This window comes from Lepidothrix coronata, unplaced genomic scaffold (assembly GCF_001604755.1).
Source record: "Lepidothrix coronata isolate B3197 unplaced genomic scaffold, Lepidothrix_coronata-1.0 Scaffold71, whole genome shotgun sequence".
Lineage (NCBI taxonomy): Eukaryota > Metazoa > Chordata > Aves > Passeriformes > Pipridae > Lepidothrix > Lepidothrix coronata.
In genome coordinates, this window is record NW_016690251.1 from 3,219,700 (window position 1) to 3,235,270 (window position 15,571).

At 40.8% G+C, this 15,571-nt stretch overlaps 1 protein-coding gene across 1 annotated transcript in view; it reads left to right on the forward strand.

Annotated features, from left to right (window-relative positions):
- LOC108499181 (homeobox protein Meis1-like) overlaps positions 1–15,571 on the forward strand; it is a 67,613-nt gene that overhangs the window by 33,080 nt on the left and 18,962 nt on the right. Inside the window, exon 6 of the mRNA XM_017818765.1 lies at positions 10,954–11,030. Within this exon, the coding sequence (XP_017674254.1) occupies positions 10,954–11,030 (77 nt within the window). The remainder of the gene's footprint in view (positions 1–10,953; positions 11,031–15,571) is intronic.

Consider the following 15,571-nt stretch of genomic DNA (forward strand, 5'->3'; position numbering starts at 1 on the left):
AGAGCACTCGTTTTCTTTTGGAGACTTCTCAATTCATCTCTCAAGAGTTAAATTTTAAGCCCAGTCTGGTCAGAAAGTGGATTTCTGTATAGGCCCACACCCTGAAGCCAGTCAAAGGGATTTCACATACTAAACAGGTGTAGATAAATGAATTCTCTAGCCAGAAAGCAGAATTGCTTAGTCAAGTTTACTGAGTTAAAACTTGGCTGTGTTATTCGTATATATGATCACGCTGAACTTGGGTTATTTTAGCAGAAGGGAACTCATTAGACCTAAGGAATGAAGGAGGGAATTTGTGAGGAGCTCTCATTTTAAAGGTAAAAATAATGGAGAGTGAACTTAAGGAGATGTAAAAGGTGGGATGGATAAAAGGAGACTGCCTGAAACAGCTGGCTGCGTGTTGGAAAGTGAAGCCCAGCTCTAGGCCAGGTAAATTGCATTTGAATTTCAACCTCAGATCTGTATGCACTCTTCTTTGGCAGATGTTGAATTGATAATGCCTGTGTGTTAAAGAATTCTGATTGTTTCTTTTGCCACCTTTGCAGCTTATGAAAATGCAAGTAGACCTGCCTAATGAATATTAATAAGAGTGATGGCTGGATAACACACAAGCCTGTGGCTCTTTGGAGCTTGGATGGGGTTAGTTGGAGGATTGTTGTGACTGGGAATTTACATGCTTTTTAAGAATAAACTTCCTGAATGCTTTTACATTCTCCTTTAAAAGCTGATGTTTGTTCACAGTGGCATGCTCATGCATGCGTGGATTTTTTTTTCCCCTTTCCCTTTCTAGATTTATAGTGAGATTAATACTACAGATGGCATGTCCGTGTTTTTTAAAACAAGGCAATTTATTAGATGAGGAGAGAAAGAGGCCCCATCTCTTAAATTTACTTCAGTCCAGGGTTAATTGTATTGATAGCAATGGTTTATTTTATTTTCCTTGTTTATTTTTGCCTTTTCCCACACCCCATTCTCCCAGGCAGCTGTGGCAGTTATTAGCAGGGCAGGGAAATGACACTGATGAATTCTGCATCTCCAAATGTCCTGCGAGGCTTTAAAGCCCATTTCATGCAGTTAGTTAATCAGGCGGCTCGTTAGGCCATTGCTGTGGACCTCACACAGTCTAATAGCAGGGAGATAGTGTTGTGGAGTGGCTGGAGGATGAGAGGGCTCTCAGGACCTGGCTCTTCAACTGGAGCCCCATGGACAGGCACTGACACCTTGTTGGAGCTCCCAGTGATACCAACACTGTGTTGGGACTCAGTGCTGATATTGGCAACATCCCTTCATTTCACCAGTGCTGTTCTCTGGCTCTGCTGGAGCAATCCTCTCTGGACCTTTGTTTACTCGCTTGTAAAAATCCCTATTACCAACCTTTCTGCCTGTGTCATAGGTCCCATTTGATCTGCTCTTCTTCCCCCCGACTCCCTTCCCAAAACGTCTAATTATGTGAAAAACTAAGGCGCCTTTTTTAATAGCTTCCTGCCCAGGGAGAGCTGCAGGGGCAGACTTAAAAAGGAGGACTAGAGTGGGTCAGAACTCAAAAAGAAAATAGAATCAGAGAGATCTCTATTTATTATTAAAAAAAAACCCAAACCTCATCTTGATAGTAAGGACCTGTGTCTGACTCTTGTGGTGCTGGGCAGGGTGGAGTTCTTTTGCAGAGTGGTGACTGGGGGCATTTCCCAGTGCTTGCAAGTGATGCAGTGGCAAGAGTGGGTTTGTATGTGTTCCAGGGCTGGAGATACCCTTAAAGGGTTTCATGAAGTCTCAGTGAGGAGGATTTAATGAAGATTCAGGGATTAAGATGCCTCTGCATTATCATTTCTGCCAAATAGGTAAAAGGACTTACTCTTTCTAAATCTTTGAAACATGAGGAAAACCCCCAACGTCAAAACAGAAACACATGTATGCAGTGCATTTCCCCTTTTGCAAAAGGCCTTTTCTTTCCTTTCCCTCGTCACGACAAAAAGGCTTAATTTTTTTTAGCCCATGTAAGGGGAGAGGGAAGAGGGGGAGAGTCATTAAAATGCAGTTCTTTCAATTACGTCCCGTTATTTGTCATCTTTATGGCTTTTCTATAGTTTTCACTGCACCTTTAATAGCACGCCTGGTCAAAAAAGGTGAGCTGGAATGTGAACGCACTTGGCTGCGCCGCCGTCGGTGCCTATGAGCTGTTCTCGAATCCCAGTCCCTGTAGATTTTAATGTCCCCGCAGACTGCTGGCAGCCTGCTTCCAGCTGTGGCAGGCATGATGCAGTGAATTGCTTTTGAATGTTCTTTACTCAAATAGGCAGTAATTACAAGCTTAAAGAGGTTTAGTGGTCCAGTAAACTACATAATCACCCCTGAATTAGCCTGGGCTCATCAGTTGCAGTCCAGCAACCTCAAGACTGCTGTTTGTATGCAGGCTTTATCACGTAGCAACCTGAGCAGCAGGTGTGGAACAGCAAGAATCCCCCATAAACACAACTGTCTACTGGGGACAATGATCTCTAATGAGATGAGGCTACAGCATCACTGTAATTTAAGTGGGAAAATTAACGCCGGAGAATGTGTGCTACTTCCAAGAGTCTCTGCTTCTTCGGAGAACAGCGGTGTTTTCCTGGCTTCTTTTTTTTTTTTTTTCTTTTTCCCCCCTCATTTCCTTTTTCTTTCCTTCACAGATCTTTAAATGCATCTTTTTTTTTTCTTCCTTTTTTTTTTTTATGAGGAACACGTGGTTTTGCTTATAAGTTGAGTGGGCTTTATTCTTTTACAAGGATATGTTGTGAATATTTAATGGTGGATGGGGCATCTGTTCAAGGACTTTCCATGCCAACAAAGCAGCATTGCAAAATAGCAGCTTTATCTTTTCATTTCCTTCCTCAGTGGTAGTTTTCTTGTTTTCTTTTTTTTTTTTTCTTTCAAATAGAAAACACAGAATAGAATGTAACTTCCCTCATCTTGGTGCTGGAGATGGGCGCCTCAGTGTGTTGGTTGCCTTGAACTCTCTTTGCATGACTGCTTGGTCCTCCATGAAAAAAGGTGGCCAAGCTCCTGGCAGAAGGCTTCCCAAATTGCTTGGTGGCTGCTTCTAAGGGCGCTACCACTTTGGGAAATCCGCCTAAAGCTCCTGCTCCATGCAAAAGACTGTGGTTCATATTAGGGACCTGGCTGAATACAGTAACCCTCCATCAGCCTGATCACACAGGTGTGTAAGGTAGGGGATGGAGGCATAGGGGAGCATTTTTATCCCTCACTTGCAGAGGGAGCTCCTGATGTACCGAAGGCAGCCTGGGAAAGAGAGCAAAAAGCACAAATAAAGGCTTTAGGCTTAACTCTATGGGATTACAACTGCTGGTGCTGGCTTTTCCAGAGATTGTAGAGTTATTTCCGAGCCCACCTGTTTAGAAAGTCATTTGAGGTAGATAAGGACAGTGACTTATTGCTGAGAAAAGGCTTCTGGTTAGGAGATATTTACCTGAGCTAATCTGTCTTAGGCTGGCTCTAAAAACAACAGCAGTGCTTTTACAGAGTTATCAGGTAGTCGGGATTTCCTTTGGTGTGCTGGTGATATTTTTTTCTTCCTTCCCAAAAGCTGCTCACCTAGAGAAGGCTGGGGTTTGCCTTCCTGCCTTTCCGCAGCTGCCTGATAAAGATGTTGGCTTAACTGAAAAGCTGGGTTTCAAGGATGTGAATTTAAGCTCTAAGGCGGTTGGAAGTCAGATGATGCATTTCCTCAGTTCCTTTGGTGTCACTTGGATGTATGTAGCATTTCACGGCTTTTGGCTGTGTGCTGCACTGAAGAGAGTTGTGTTGATCTTTTGGATGAAATTTTTCTTTTCGTTACCTTGTCCTTGGTTAGTTTTAGGCTGTGATAGAAAAACAATAATGAATAGTAATAATTACTGGGGCAGAGGATGGGAAAGCACGTTACCCATGTCACATTAGCACAAATAGTCTTGATCCTGGAGCAAAAAATCCCTTCTTAAGTGTATTAAGATAAGTTAATGTGTATGTGCAAGCTCTGTGTTCCTGTGTGCACATACATACAGGCATTAAAGGAATGTTTAACATGGGAAAAGCTCCACTCAATTACCCAGGTATGGCGTGGGAGTGTCTGCATAGACTCAGCTTGAACTGAAAACCAGTGGGAGCCAGAGTAAGCTCCAAACACTGAGGTCTATCAGAGTGTCTCCAAAAGGAAATAGCGGAAGCACCATTGCTTGGACTAGCTAAAGCTCAACTGGAAAAGGCAGTGGGTAATAATATATGGTATGGAAGGAATAATATTGTAGCAGCCAGGAGATGGATTAGATGAGTTAAAAGGTTTTTCCATTTTCTGACTTCTGTAATATCCTGTGCAAGGGATGATCTGAACTTTTTTTCCTTAATGAGTGCTCACATTATGAGTAATTTGATGGGGCCACCAGAGAAGTATTGGCAGCGCATCCCAAGCCATACCATGTCTCTCCATCAGCCTTGGAAAGGATATTTATGTTAGTGAGTGCCAAAACTTGTTCACAGACAACTCTTGCAAGAAAATTATTTACAAAAGGGCAAATGGGAAAAAAGAGAAGCTTTTTTTTTCCCCCCAGCATAACTCCTTCATTAAAAAGAGTTGCTGTTGCCAGTGCCTCTTCTCCCTCCTCGTAAACCCCCACAAAGAAAACCTCTCCTCCACCCCCGAGCCTACAAAACCACCCCAGCCCCTGTTTAATCAGGTTGTGCTGTGAACACACGTTCAAATGTTAAAACTTCTGGGGTATTGGCTCTGTCTTTTACACCCTGTGTTTGCCTTAGAAGAGTCAGATTCTGCCTCCTTTCCTCACCTCTCATTTTTTGGCAGGGTTGCCAAAGCAGTTTGCAAACCCTTTTGTAAGGCAGTGTCTCAGAGCCCCATGTCATAGGAAGGGGCTGATGCAGAAGTCAAGAGGTGGAGTGTGGCCTCACCGCAGTGATAAAGGCAAGTCATAGCAGTGCAGCACATCCAGTCAGATTGCATATTTTGATGCATTTTTGACTTTAAAAGACCGAGCTCATCTGTTGATTTTGCCTTCACAGTTTGCAGTTCAATAACTCTGGCAGCACCAGGATTTATTAACAGTAATGTTATGAAAAAAACCTTACCGCGGGGATATTAAACTATTACAATAAGTTGAGGAAATATTTTCTTTTGAAAGAGGAAAAGGCTGGCTTTGTCTGCAGCATGACCGTGTCATATGGACTGTGTTTTCTTGCTGCGCTGAAAAAGCAACGAGGAGTTTGAAATGCCAAAGCCAGCTCACACTTCAACAGCATTATCAGGCTGACTCACTGCTCTCAGCCAAGGAAAAGACTGTGCAAACTTTGCACAGGCTTTTTCTCCACACCCCCCCTCCCAGCCCCAGAGATGCATTTCTAATAAAACAACTTCCTTCTCAGTGTTTAGTATTTCCTCCAATGTGCAAGCCAGTCCCTTGGGATAAACAGGATCGAGTTTGCAGCTTCCGAGTTGAATTTTTTTTCTTCTCCCCCCTCCCTAGCAGGTCACCTCAACTTGGCAAATTTTTACAGCCTTGCCTGAATATAAAGCAGGTCACAGGGATAGTCTATAAACTGATTCAGGCAGCTTGCAAAATAGGCAAGGGGACTCCACACGTTCTCTTTATCACTCCCTCTCAACACGCCGGTGGCCGTTGAAGAAAGGAGGTTGCAGTCTTATGACTTTATGGATAGCGATCCAACCATTTTTTGGCTACTTTGCAAGTGCAGGAACCTCTGTTATTCTTTAGGAGGCCAGAATGTGTGAGGATCTAGGACTCAACTGCTATAAATTCAAGCTCTGTTCTTAGACTACACCATGCACTGCTTTTGTAATGCAAATGGCAGGCACAAAGTGTCCCTTTGATAATGTGCAGTCAGGAGACAAAAAAGCATTCACTGCAACAGTAAAACTAATTCATAAAGCTGAGAGACAATAGGAAAGCATTATGGATATTTAAAAAAATTGTAATTTCTCGTAGATCAACTTGATCACTAATGTAAACAGTTCAAATGCAGACCAGGAGAAGGTAGGGGAAGGGGAGAGACCCAAACGGCTGCGCTGCCACCTTAGCTGACCCTCGACAAGTTTGAGTAAAGCAAGAATTTAGAGTTCAGCACAAAATCAATGTGCAGTTTGTCACTGGAGGGCTGAACCTTGGGCTTTATTCTGGATACTGAGTTAGGCTGGATTTCTCTTTGGAAACTAGGAAATTATGGTGTTGTTTGTTTGTTTGTTTTTATTTTCTATTTTGACATAAGAAAACAGTTAATAAATGCTCCTGAGGGCATACAGTTTAGGGGGGCATTTTCTCTCCATCACCTACCGGAGTTTAGCTCAAGGTCATCTCACTTTGGTGCATTACACTGAACTCTGGAGGAGGCAGAGGGTTGGAGGAAGGGGATAAAAGGACTTCCGAGATGGCTCCGCCGGTGCGGTCAGCCAAGCGACGGCGCTGCCACGATAAGGGTGATGCTGGACAGTTGCCACAGCCTCCTTCTAACGTAGCATGAAACCTTTTGCTTGGGGATTGCTCCTGCCTCGGTGCTGGAGTAGGGCTGGCTGTCAGCCTTGGTGTTGAGCCGGTTTGGTGCCATGAGGAATTAGTAACCTGGGGGCAGTGAGAAGGGGTGGTTTTGCCTTCCGTTATCTCAGCGGCGAACTCTGGGCAGGATTGTTTTCCTATTTTTCTGCCACGATTTGGATGCACTGCTATGGCAGAGAGGGAGGGAGTGTTTCTGATACCAGGTTACAGATAAGATAAAGTCTGTCACTGTCCTGGCATCCAGCATTTGCCGCCTGGGGTGGAAAATTTGAGGAAAGGAGTACATTTGGACAAGGTGTAGCATTAAGAGACAAACTTGGCTGCTTTCCATCCATATCTACTGGAGACTTTACTCACCGTCTGTAGTCAAAGGTGATTAAAAAAAAAAAAAGTCTTATTGGTTTGTTTTTTTTGCTAAAAATGCTCTCAGCTACATTCGAAAAGGGGCTTTTATTAAGACTATTGCTTGCTAAATACCATTCATAAAACAGTGACTAGAAAATATGATGGAAACTTACATTTTTCCCTCTGTCACTTTGATTTCTTTGTTACTGCTAAAACGACTGCTCTGACTCATATTTTGCATAGTTATTTTTACCTTTTCAAATGTTCCTTAACTGTTCATATTACCCTGGGCAAATCCCCCAGGGATAATTTTCATTTGCATGCAGACTTTGATGGTGTTATTAAGCAATCACTTTCTGTACTAAGTCGTTATTAAAAGTAATACCACAGAGCCTCAAAAACACATTAATGGTGCCAAACAATCCGCATTTCAGCGCTAGATTTATGGAAGGGAAAAAGCACAAGGTCTCATATCGTTCGGTGGATGCTACTCTGTAGTGCTGTAGCAGCAGCAGGCTTGATCAGAAAATATCAGAGCCAAATTCAGAGCCCTTATCTGTTGTCAGCCTTATGCCCTTTTTTTTTTTTTTTAATTTTTCTTTTTCAACCTGATGGCTTCCTGCTTGTTTTTCCCCTTGGATTTGCCCTTTTCCTCTGGCCTTGGCAAGAAAGCCCGTCTGCAGTCTTCCAGTATACACAAGCTGGGCTGGTTCTGGGAAGGAGGGTCAGCCTTCCCATCTGTAATCACTGTTTTATGGCTTTCACTTGAGGTGTTAATGCAGATCAAATGGAAAACACTCCAACATGAGCGTTACAGCTTCTCGTGCTGCCCTGCATAAGGTCCCAATCGTTAATTCTGATTATAAGACCTAAAGGTAATTCTATTTGCTCTCCTAATGCATTGCAGCTCTCCCCGGTGGTCCGGCGTCTCTTTTCTCCAATTCCCATCTTGATCAATTGTTTGCAAATAATTAAGCTTTTAAGAGATAATGGTAGGAGCTAATGTACACAACAAAGTAAAGGTCTCAAGTCACTGTTTATTGAACAGTTTGCTTTGATATCCCAAAGTGATCCAGAGCGATAGGTGGACTTGGCAACTGGAGTCAGTGTGGTGTTTTTAGACATGCTTCCATATATATATTTATATATTTCATAGAATCATGAAATATCTCGAGTTGGAAGGGACCCATAAGGATCAAATCTAACTTTTTGCTCCTCACAGGACTATGTTAAACAAAACCATTTGACAAATATATATATACAAAACCATTTGACTAATATATATATATATATATATATATATATATTTGTATACATACTCATGAAAATATAATATATATATACTCATGAAAATATACATACTCATGAAAATATAATATGCCTATATACACACAAATATGTATACCCATATCTATGTGCATGTGTCTTTATCCCTTTAAACAACTATTAGAAAGCTTTCGGAAGGCACTTGTCGCTCTTGCACAGGCAGAATAAGGGCCAACAGCAACAGTTTCGATTGAATTTCCTATTTCTTCATAAAATGGCAGTTCTCAGGGTTTCCCCCTTTCTCTCTGTTGAAATGTGATGTCTGCCTTTGCCTGTAGCACAGGCCTTCTGAGCCCTGTGGGTGGGAATGCAACAAGATTTTGAATGTTTTTATAGCAACCTAGCCTGTGGCACGCTGATTCTTTGTCAAGTCATTTTTATTATTTTATTTATTTTATTTTTAGCCTACAAAGGAACAACTCGTACGATCCACAGAAAGCTTATATAATAAGGATGCCTAGTGTTTAAGATTACTTTAAACCACACCGAATGATAGTTAAAAAGCCTGCTGCATTGTGAGCCTTCAGCTGAGAGGGATTAGCTATGTGAAATCCCAGGCTGTCATGTGATTATGGCAATTACAGATTTATCATGAAATTAAAAGTTTATGCTGTACTAGGATATGAAGAAAAAAAAAATCAGATGTGCTTAAACATACCGCAGTTTGAGGAATTTGGGGGGTTGGGACTTTTAAAGCAATTATTTTTACAGTGACTGTATTATTCTGATGGCTAATTTTATCCAGTCTTGTCTATTTGGAAAAAAGTCCAGAACAATTGAAAATTGCTTAATGGAGACAGACTTCTCAATTCCAATAGCTAGAGGCTGTCTAGTAATTATTGCTTGCTGCATGAAATTAGACACAGTTTGTTCAATTACTTAAAATTAGATCACATGTAAGGTGGCAAAGCAAAATAAGAAAAAAAAAAGAATAATTCTGTCCTCACTTGATAGCAAAGTAATGAAATGGGAAGTAAGCTGTGAAGATGAAAATGTTACAAATCATCTCCGTAGGGTTTGGGTTTTTTTTTCCTTTTGAAGGGAAGCAAAGTGTTGTATTCAGATAGATGGGCATAAGTCAAGTTTGCCTGTTTGTTGTGGGTGAATGTGTGTAGGAAGCAAACAATAAAATGCATGCCATGTTTTTGCATGTGTAAAATACAAATTACCCATGAAAAAAGAAGTAAAATCCCCTTCCCTCTATTTTCCACTTTGTAATTCTGAAATTTTTTCATGTACACGTGGAAAATAAAGGGGGTGGTTTACGGGTGTGCAGGTTACTTGTGGGCTTCCTGTCAAGAAAACAGTATTTTAAAAAGAATTGAAAATTCCCCAGTGTTTTTGGGTGACAAAAAATTAAAACTTCTCTTATGGAGCTGATGGCCACAGTGGTGGCCTTTGAAATGGGCATATTGAGTTAGGGGAAGTTGCTGGAGTTAAAACAAAAATTCCTGTTTGGTAACATGAGGTGATATAGGCACGTAACATTACCATGAGATGTCAGACTGTGCTGTTTACAAGAATATATAAAATCTGCTAAATAGTTACGATACCAATAAGATTGTGAAATTTTATGAGGTTTTAAATTCTTATGCTTTACAAGGTTTCAGTTTACATCTCATGTAATATTACACTGAAGAATACATCCACAGAATACGGGAATGTTTTTGGGGAAAAAAAGGGGATGATTGTGTAACAGCAAATACTTTGTGACAATCAATTGCTAAATGGTGTTGAGATGGGTCTAAGCAGTTATATCAAATTATCTTTATTGAAATGCTATTAAGCACCTTGCAGCAAACCATGTCTAAATCTAATGTGTGGGCATCCAGGTTAGGAGCTGAACCAGATGCTCAAAACAGGACTTTTCCTTGAAATTGTTACATTTGCAATATATGGCCACTTCCTTTTGGGACAGTGATATTTTTACATAGAGGGAAAGGACAGAAATGATATTTCTACATTTCAAACTTGGCTGTGGTTTTTGCTGTTGATTTATTAAGCAATCTGTATTCATGCAGAAGCGAATTTTCTGAGAAAGCAAATCAAGTTCTCACAAGAAACTTAATTTATGATTTAATTTTAACATTATCTTCAATTAAAGCAGTATTTATTTTCTGTCTCTTAGGATTAGTGCAGCACAGCTATGCTAATGTCAGGCAAAAATGTGCTGATTGTTGACCTTCTGTTGGCCTGTGTTCAAAACCCGGGCGTTTGTTTATGTTCAGGATGCTGATCTTATTTGCAAATTATTTGGGGGCACTGGCAAATTTTGCCTTCACTATCTCAGAAAACATCAGTGTATTTTAGTTTTACAGAGAAGTGCTTTATCACATTCTTTATTGTTCTGTGAAATACAGAAAAAAAACAACAAAAAAGATGATTTGACTCTATTCAGTCATTTGAGACAAGTACAAAAAACTTGCAGCTAATGCAACAAATATCCTTCTCAAGTATCAAGGTACTGTCAGTATCCTAAGCAGTTATTTCTCCACTTCACTAATCTTTATAATTGGCTTGTCTTTTACTGCCATTAATTAAGTGATGTACTAGCCCATTAATAATTATAAAAGAGTGACACACCTCAGCATTTTCACCTTTCAGTAATAGATGTCATGCTTCTATTTTGTTTTGGTTTTATTTTTTTGCATTTTTTTTTAATTTAAAATAAAAAGTAGGCAAAAAAAAGCGCATTGTTTTAAATGTATATATTTATTTTGGTGTCTTATAGCACCCTTACCCTTCAGAAGAACAGAAAAAGCAGTTGGCACAAGACACAGGGCTCACTATACTTCAAGTGAACAATTGGTAAGTAATTTTACTTAGTGTTTCTGTATGGCCCCTGGCACCCTCTGGCTTTGTGGTTTTGGGGACACACCTTGCCCTTGTTGTTCCCCTCCCCAGCAGTTTATTGATGCAAAAGGGATATAGCCAAGTGAGTGCTTTCAGGTATAGGAACTAGGAGGTTTGCCTACTGTATTTTTATTTTCCCATTGCTTGGGCAGATTTCAGTGTTTCAGATTTCAAATTTTCAGTGATTGGGATTTCAGACTGCCATTTGGGTGCCAGTCCTCCTTCTGGCTGAGGATGTGTGTTCTTCAGTAGGAAGGCACATCTGTTTGCAGAACATTGGTCTTGGAAGAGGTTTAGATGTTGAGTGAAAGAAAAGGGGCAGTTGGTCCCATTTCTGCCAAGTGTGTTGTTATTTGGGGGGGCTGTCATGCTTTTTTATTGTTGTTGTTGGAGGGGTTTTTTTTGACTGACATCCTCGTGTCTGTTTATGAGTTTGCTTTAAAGATCTGTTTTTGAAAGCGTGAGTAAACTTTGAGGACAATCTGGTTCTTTGCTGCTGAAGTACAGTGTGGAGCAATTTCATTTATTTGTTTTAGCTAAGGGTTGGTGGAGCCCCTGATCTGTTACAGTAGAGATTTGTTTGAAGGAAATCAGGATTTATGCTGTTTCTGCAGTGGATTTTGGGTCACTAAGTGTCCAGGGTGTGGTGAAGGCAACCAGTGAAAATTACTTGTGATTTAAGTGTCATACAACAGCAAACCTTTTTTAAAAAAAGTTTGATTTATCACCCTTTGATACTGCATCAAAATGTAGGTTCCTCCCACTATCCCAGAACAAGTGTCATATTTGAAGTGTATTGCAATCTAATACCTTGTAAAACTAAGTGTATCTAATTAATTGTCCTAATATTTTTAGATTAGTGTTTATGATGGGAAACCTTATCCTCTTTGAAGTAATACCCAGAAAATGGCCAAGGCAAACAGCAAGCCTGCTGGGGAAAAGGGAGGGAGGAATCCCAGTTTGCAGACAAAAGTTGGGGTTTTTTTTCCATTCAATAAGTGTCAGAGATTAATATTACTGAAGCTCTGATTACATGGCCTAATCCATTTTAGTGAATAAATTTGGTCTTGATGTCCATTGCACCTACATTAACAAACCCTCCTCTCTTAGAGAGAGTAGGAGCCTATGGGAGAGATTTCAGATATATTAAACCCCATTACAGAAAATGTAATTTCTGTCAATATAATCCCATGTATTCTTCAATTTAGTACTTTGGAGATAACAAGCTACTTACAATATATTTGCCTTTGGAGGATTAATTTACAAAGTGCACTATCTGGGAGACGCAGGCGGGCTCACATAAGCATAGCTTGTAAGGGTTATCAATTTCTGTGACCCCACAGCAGCCCTGGGAGATCAATTTTTTGAAGCCCTTTAAGATGCTGAATAAAGGAAAATACCAAATACTTAGTGGATATGAAGTATGCTTCCCAGACACTTTAAAAAGGAGGAATAAAAGGCACTAAACATAAAATTTATGTGTTATAAGGTAGCGTAACCTACAGCATTTTGGCTTGGCCAGAAAAAATTAGTGTTTGCTTCAGCTTTACATCCTCCAACCTTCGTCTGGGCATTACCCTAATTTATATGGTTGTCCTTCAGTTTAACGATGGGCACTTTGGCCCACTGAGAAGTTGTGTATATTCCTCAGGGTCTTATTTAACGATGGGGTGGAGTTAAGGGTGTGCTGCTTCTGCGGGGTCTGGGAGCGTGTGTGTGCAAAGTGTGTCAGTTTAGGATGGTCCATCAAAGAAATTTTTCAAGATGATGAACGTGGGATGCCTTGAACTAAAGCTGTTTGAATTTCTGCCGAGTGACTTTCCAGGGTGTTTTTTAGTACCCATCTCACCTCAAATATGAGGAGTTTTTGCTTTGGCTTTCTGTCAGGTGTGTTCTTATAAGTTCCTCATGTGCTAGTTAAAAAAAAAAAAAAAAGGAGGTCAAATACATTATAACTGAATTCTTGTGGATGTAGGGCAGGCTTCCTCTGCTTGAGCTAGTTCAGTAATTCTGCTGTAGTGTTACAATTGCATAAATTATTGAGACAATTCCCCTTCTCTCCCCAGCGGAACAAGGATTCAACACTGTAGAGGCAGTCAGGGTTTCTTAAATCACAGGTGGTGGGCAAAGATGCCAAAATATGGCAATTCAGTCCCTGCTCTTTGTAATGAATGCTAAGGAACAAGGAGGCTGTGAAGCTGTTGCTGAAAGCACAGGTTGCATGAGAAATACCCATGACCAATGAGGTACTCACCCCCTCCAAAATCCTGGAGGGTATGGGGCAACCCTCTCCAGGCCTTTGTTGAGTCTCTTTTCTTCCAAGGCAATGTTCAGAAGAAACTCTTCTTGCCTAAATAATTTGCTGCAGGGAAAAACTAACATATCATTTCTGGTTAGTTTTGCCTTTCTTCAGCAGGCTCATAAGTCATTCAGCCACAACTCGCAAAAAAATTTTTGCTTTCCTTCTTAGATTCTTCCAAACTTGTTAACACACATGTACATTTTTGTATTAATGATGAGTCATTGTAAATCACTGTTGCAGAGATTAAATAAAATGCTGAAGGGCAGGCTGGGTGCAGATCAGTCATAAATTATTGGCAGCAACACAGCGTGTGGGAATACATGAAATGTGCATGAAAAACATAAACTCATGTCTGGTAGCATGGTCGTTAGCCCAGACTGGGAATGCTGGATTTTCTGGCTGGAATTAGAAGTTTGCCACAGAGCAATCAGTGAAGAGAGCATTTGTTTTCTGCAGATTGAAAGCATTCAAACAATTTTTTTTCTGTCATATCTTGAATGCCTTTACAGTATGTGCTGGTTGCATACTTCAGTTCTGTGCCGTAACGAAAAAAAAATGGTGCTTTTCACACATGGGCTGCCCGGTGCTGGGGCTCCCCAGGCTGATGCATATAACTCCTGCTGATGGTGGAGGAGTCACAGGAATGGGGTGATGATGTGAGACGTGCCAGAAAATGTATCCGCAGTAGGGCACATGTCTTTAAAAATACCACAGTCCCTTTACCATGACCCTTTTCCTTGAGTTGTTTTTTTTTTTTAAAAGTAATGAAATAATCCACATGGAGGACTTTCCCCCCCGCCACATGACAGCTTTACTTGCGAATCACCACCATTACCTTTTAGGAGAATCTTTTTGCCTCAGTTGGATGTTTCTATTATGGGAAGAGGGAGCCTTTACCCTGTTGCAAAATAAAAATAAATCTATGCCATTCAAGTCTCTGTTGTGTTGGTTGTTTAACCCCACAGTAGTTTAGGGTTCGAAGCCTGGTAGCATGAACTAGAAGGGGCACTTGTATGGTCTTGACAGCCTATATGGACGTAGAGCCTATATGGTCAGGTAGAGACCTGACCAAGTACAGGTTAATAAGGTGCTTTTCCCAGGTGATAAAAACTGTGATTGAAATATCCACGAGGTGTGAGCCAATCACTTCTTGCCTCAGCTGAGAGCCAGCCAGGCTATACTGAACAATCTATACGGTTTTCTTGCTCACCACATCTCCCCTGAATCCCTTCCCATTAAGAACGAATGGTAAATAATTGCTAGTAGTAGTCTACAAGGAAGAGAGGGCAATTCTCATCAGAGACTGCACTAGGTGTCAGATGCTTATTTATGTTTTAGAAAAGACTTGGTACACACAGATAAATGTTTGTATATTTGTGCCTATATAACCTTTCTATATGTGCATGCCTATATGTGACTGTCTCTCTATTTAGAGTTATGTACAACTGCATCGAAATGATCTTAAAAAAAAAATTAAGTTTGAAAATTCAAATCCTTAAAGCTCCAGCCTTTATTAGGTGTTTCCATTCTGCTTTTTTCAAAACACCCTTGTGCTATCTAGGGCACAGCCCAGACAATGATGGAGCAGCTAGTCAATATTTTATCTTGCCCTCATTCTTCCGTGCTTCGTTTGTTGAGCTGTATTCAAACCGAGCTTGAAGATGGAATTAATAATTACTGCTGGGCTTTCCTATGGCACTTACTGCTGTAATACCCAAGTAATACCCTGACCTCCACGTGCTTACATATGCATACAAGGTGGTGGCTCTGCATGGTATTTTTACAGTTCCCCTAAAAAGAGAAATAATAGCATTGTCCCAGTTCACAGAGGAAGAAGTGAGGCTCGAGGAGTTTCAGGTCCAGCATGGTCACAGGTTCTGGGTGGGTCTGGGACTGTGAGGTGACTCAAAATGACAGCAAGCTATTCACATTTAAGGTCCAATGATCATTGAAACTTCATGTTTCATGGAAACTCCCTGGTTTTGAGTGCTTTGGCATCTTATATTGCCAACCTGCAGTGTTGGGTATGGAGGAGAGATATGAGAAGTCAGCAACTGCTGGAGAAACATTTGGGTTCAATGATTTTCTCAGTACCTGTTGAGCAGTCCAAGAAAGCAGCAGAGCTGAATCCTCTTCTCCAGTGCAGCATTTGGCTGCATTAACCAGGACTGTTTTGCTTTTTTTGCTGCCTTAT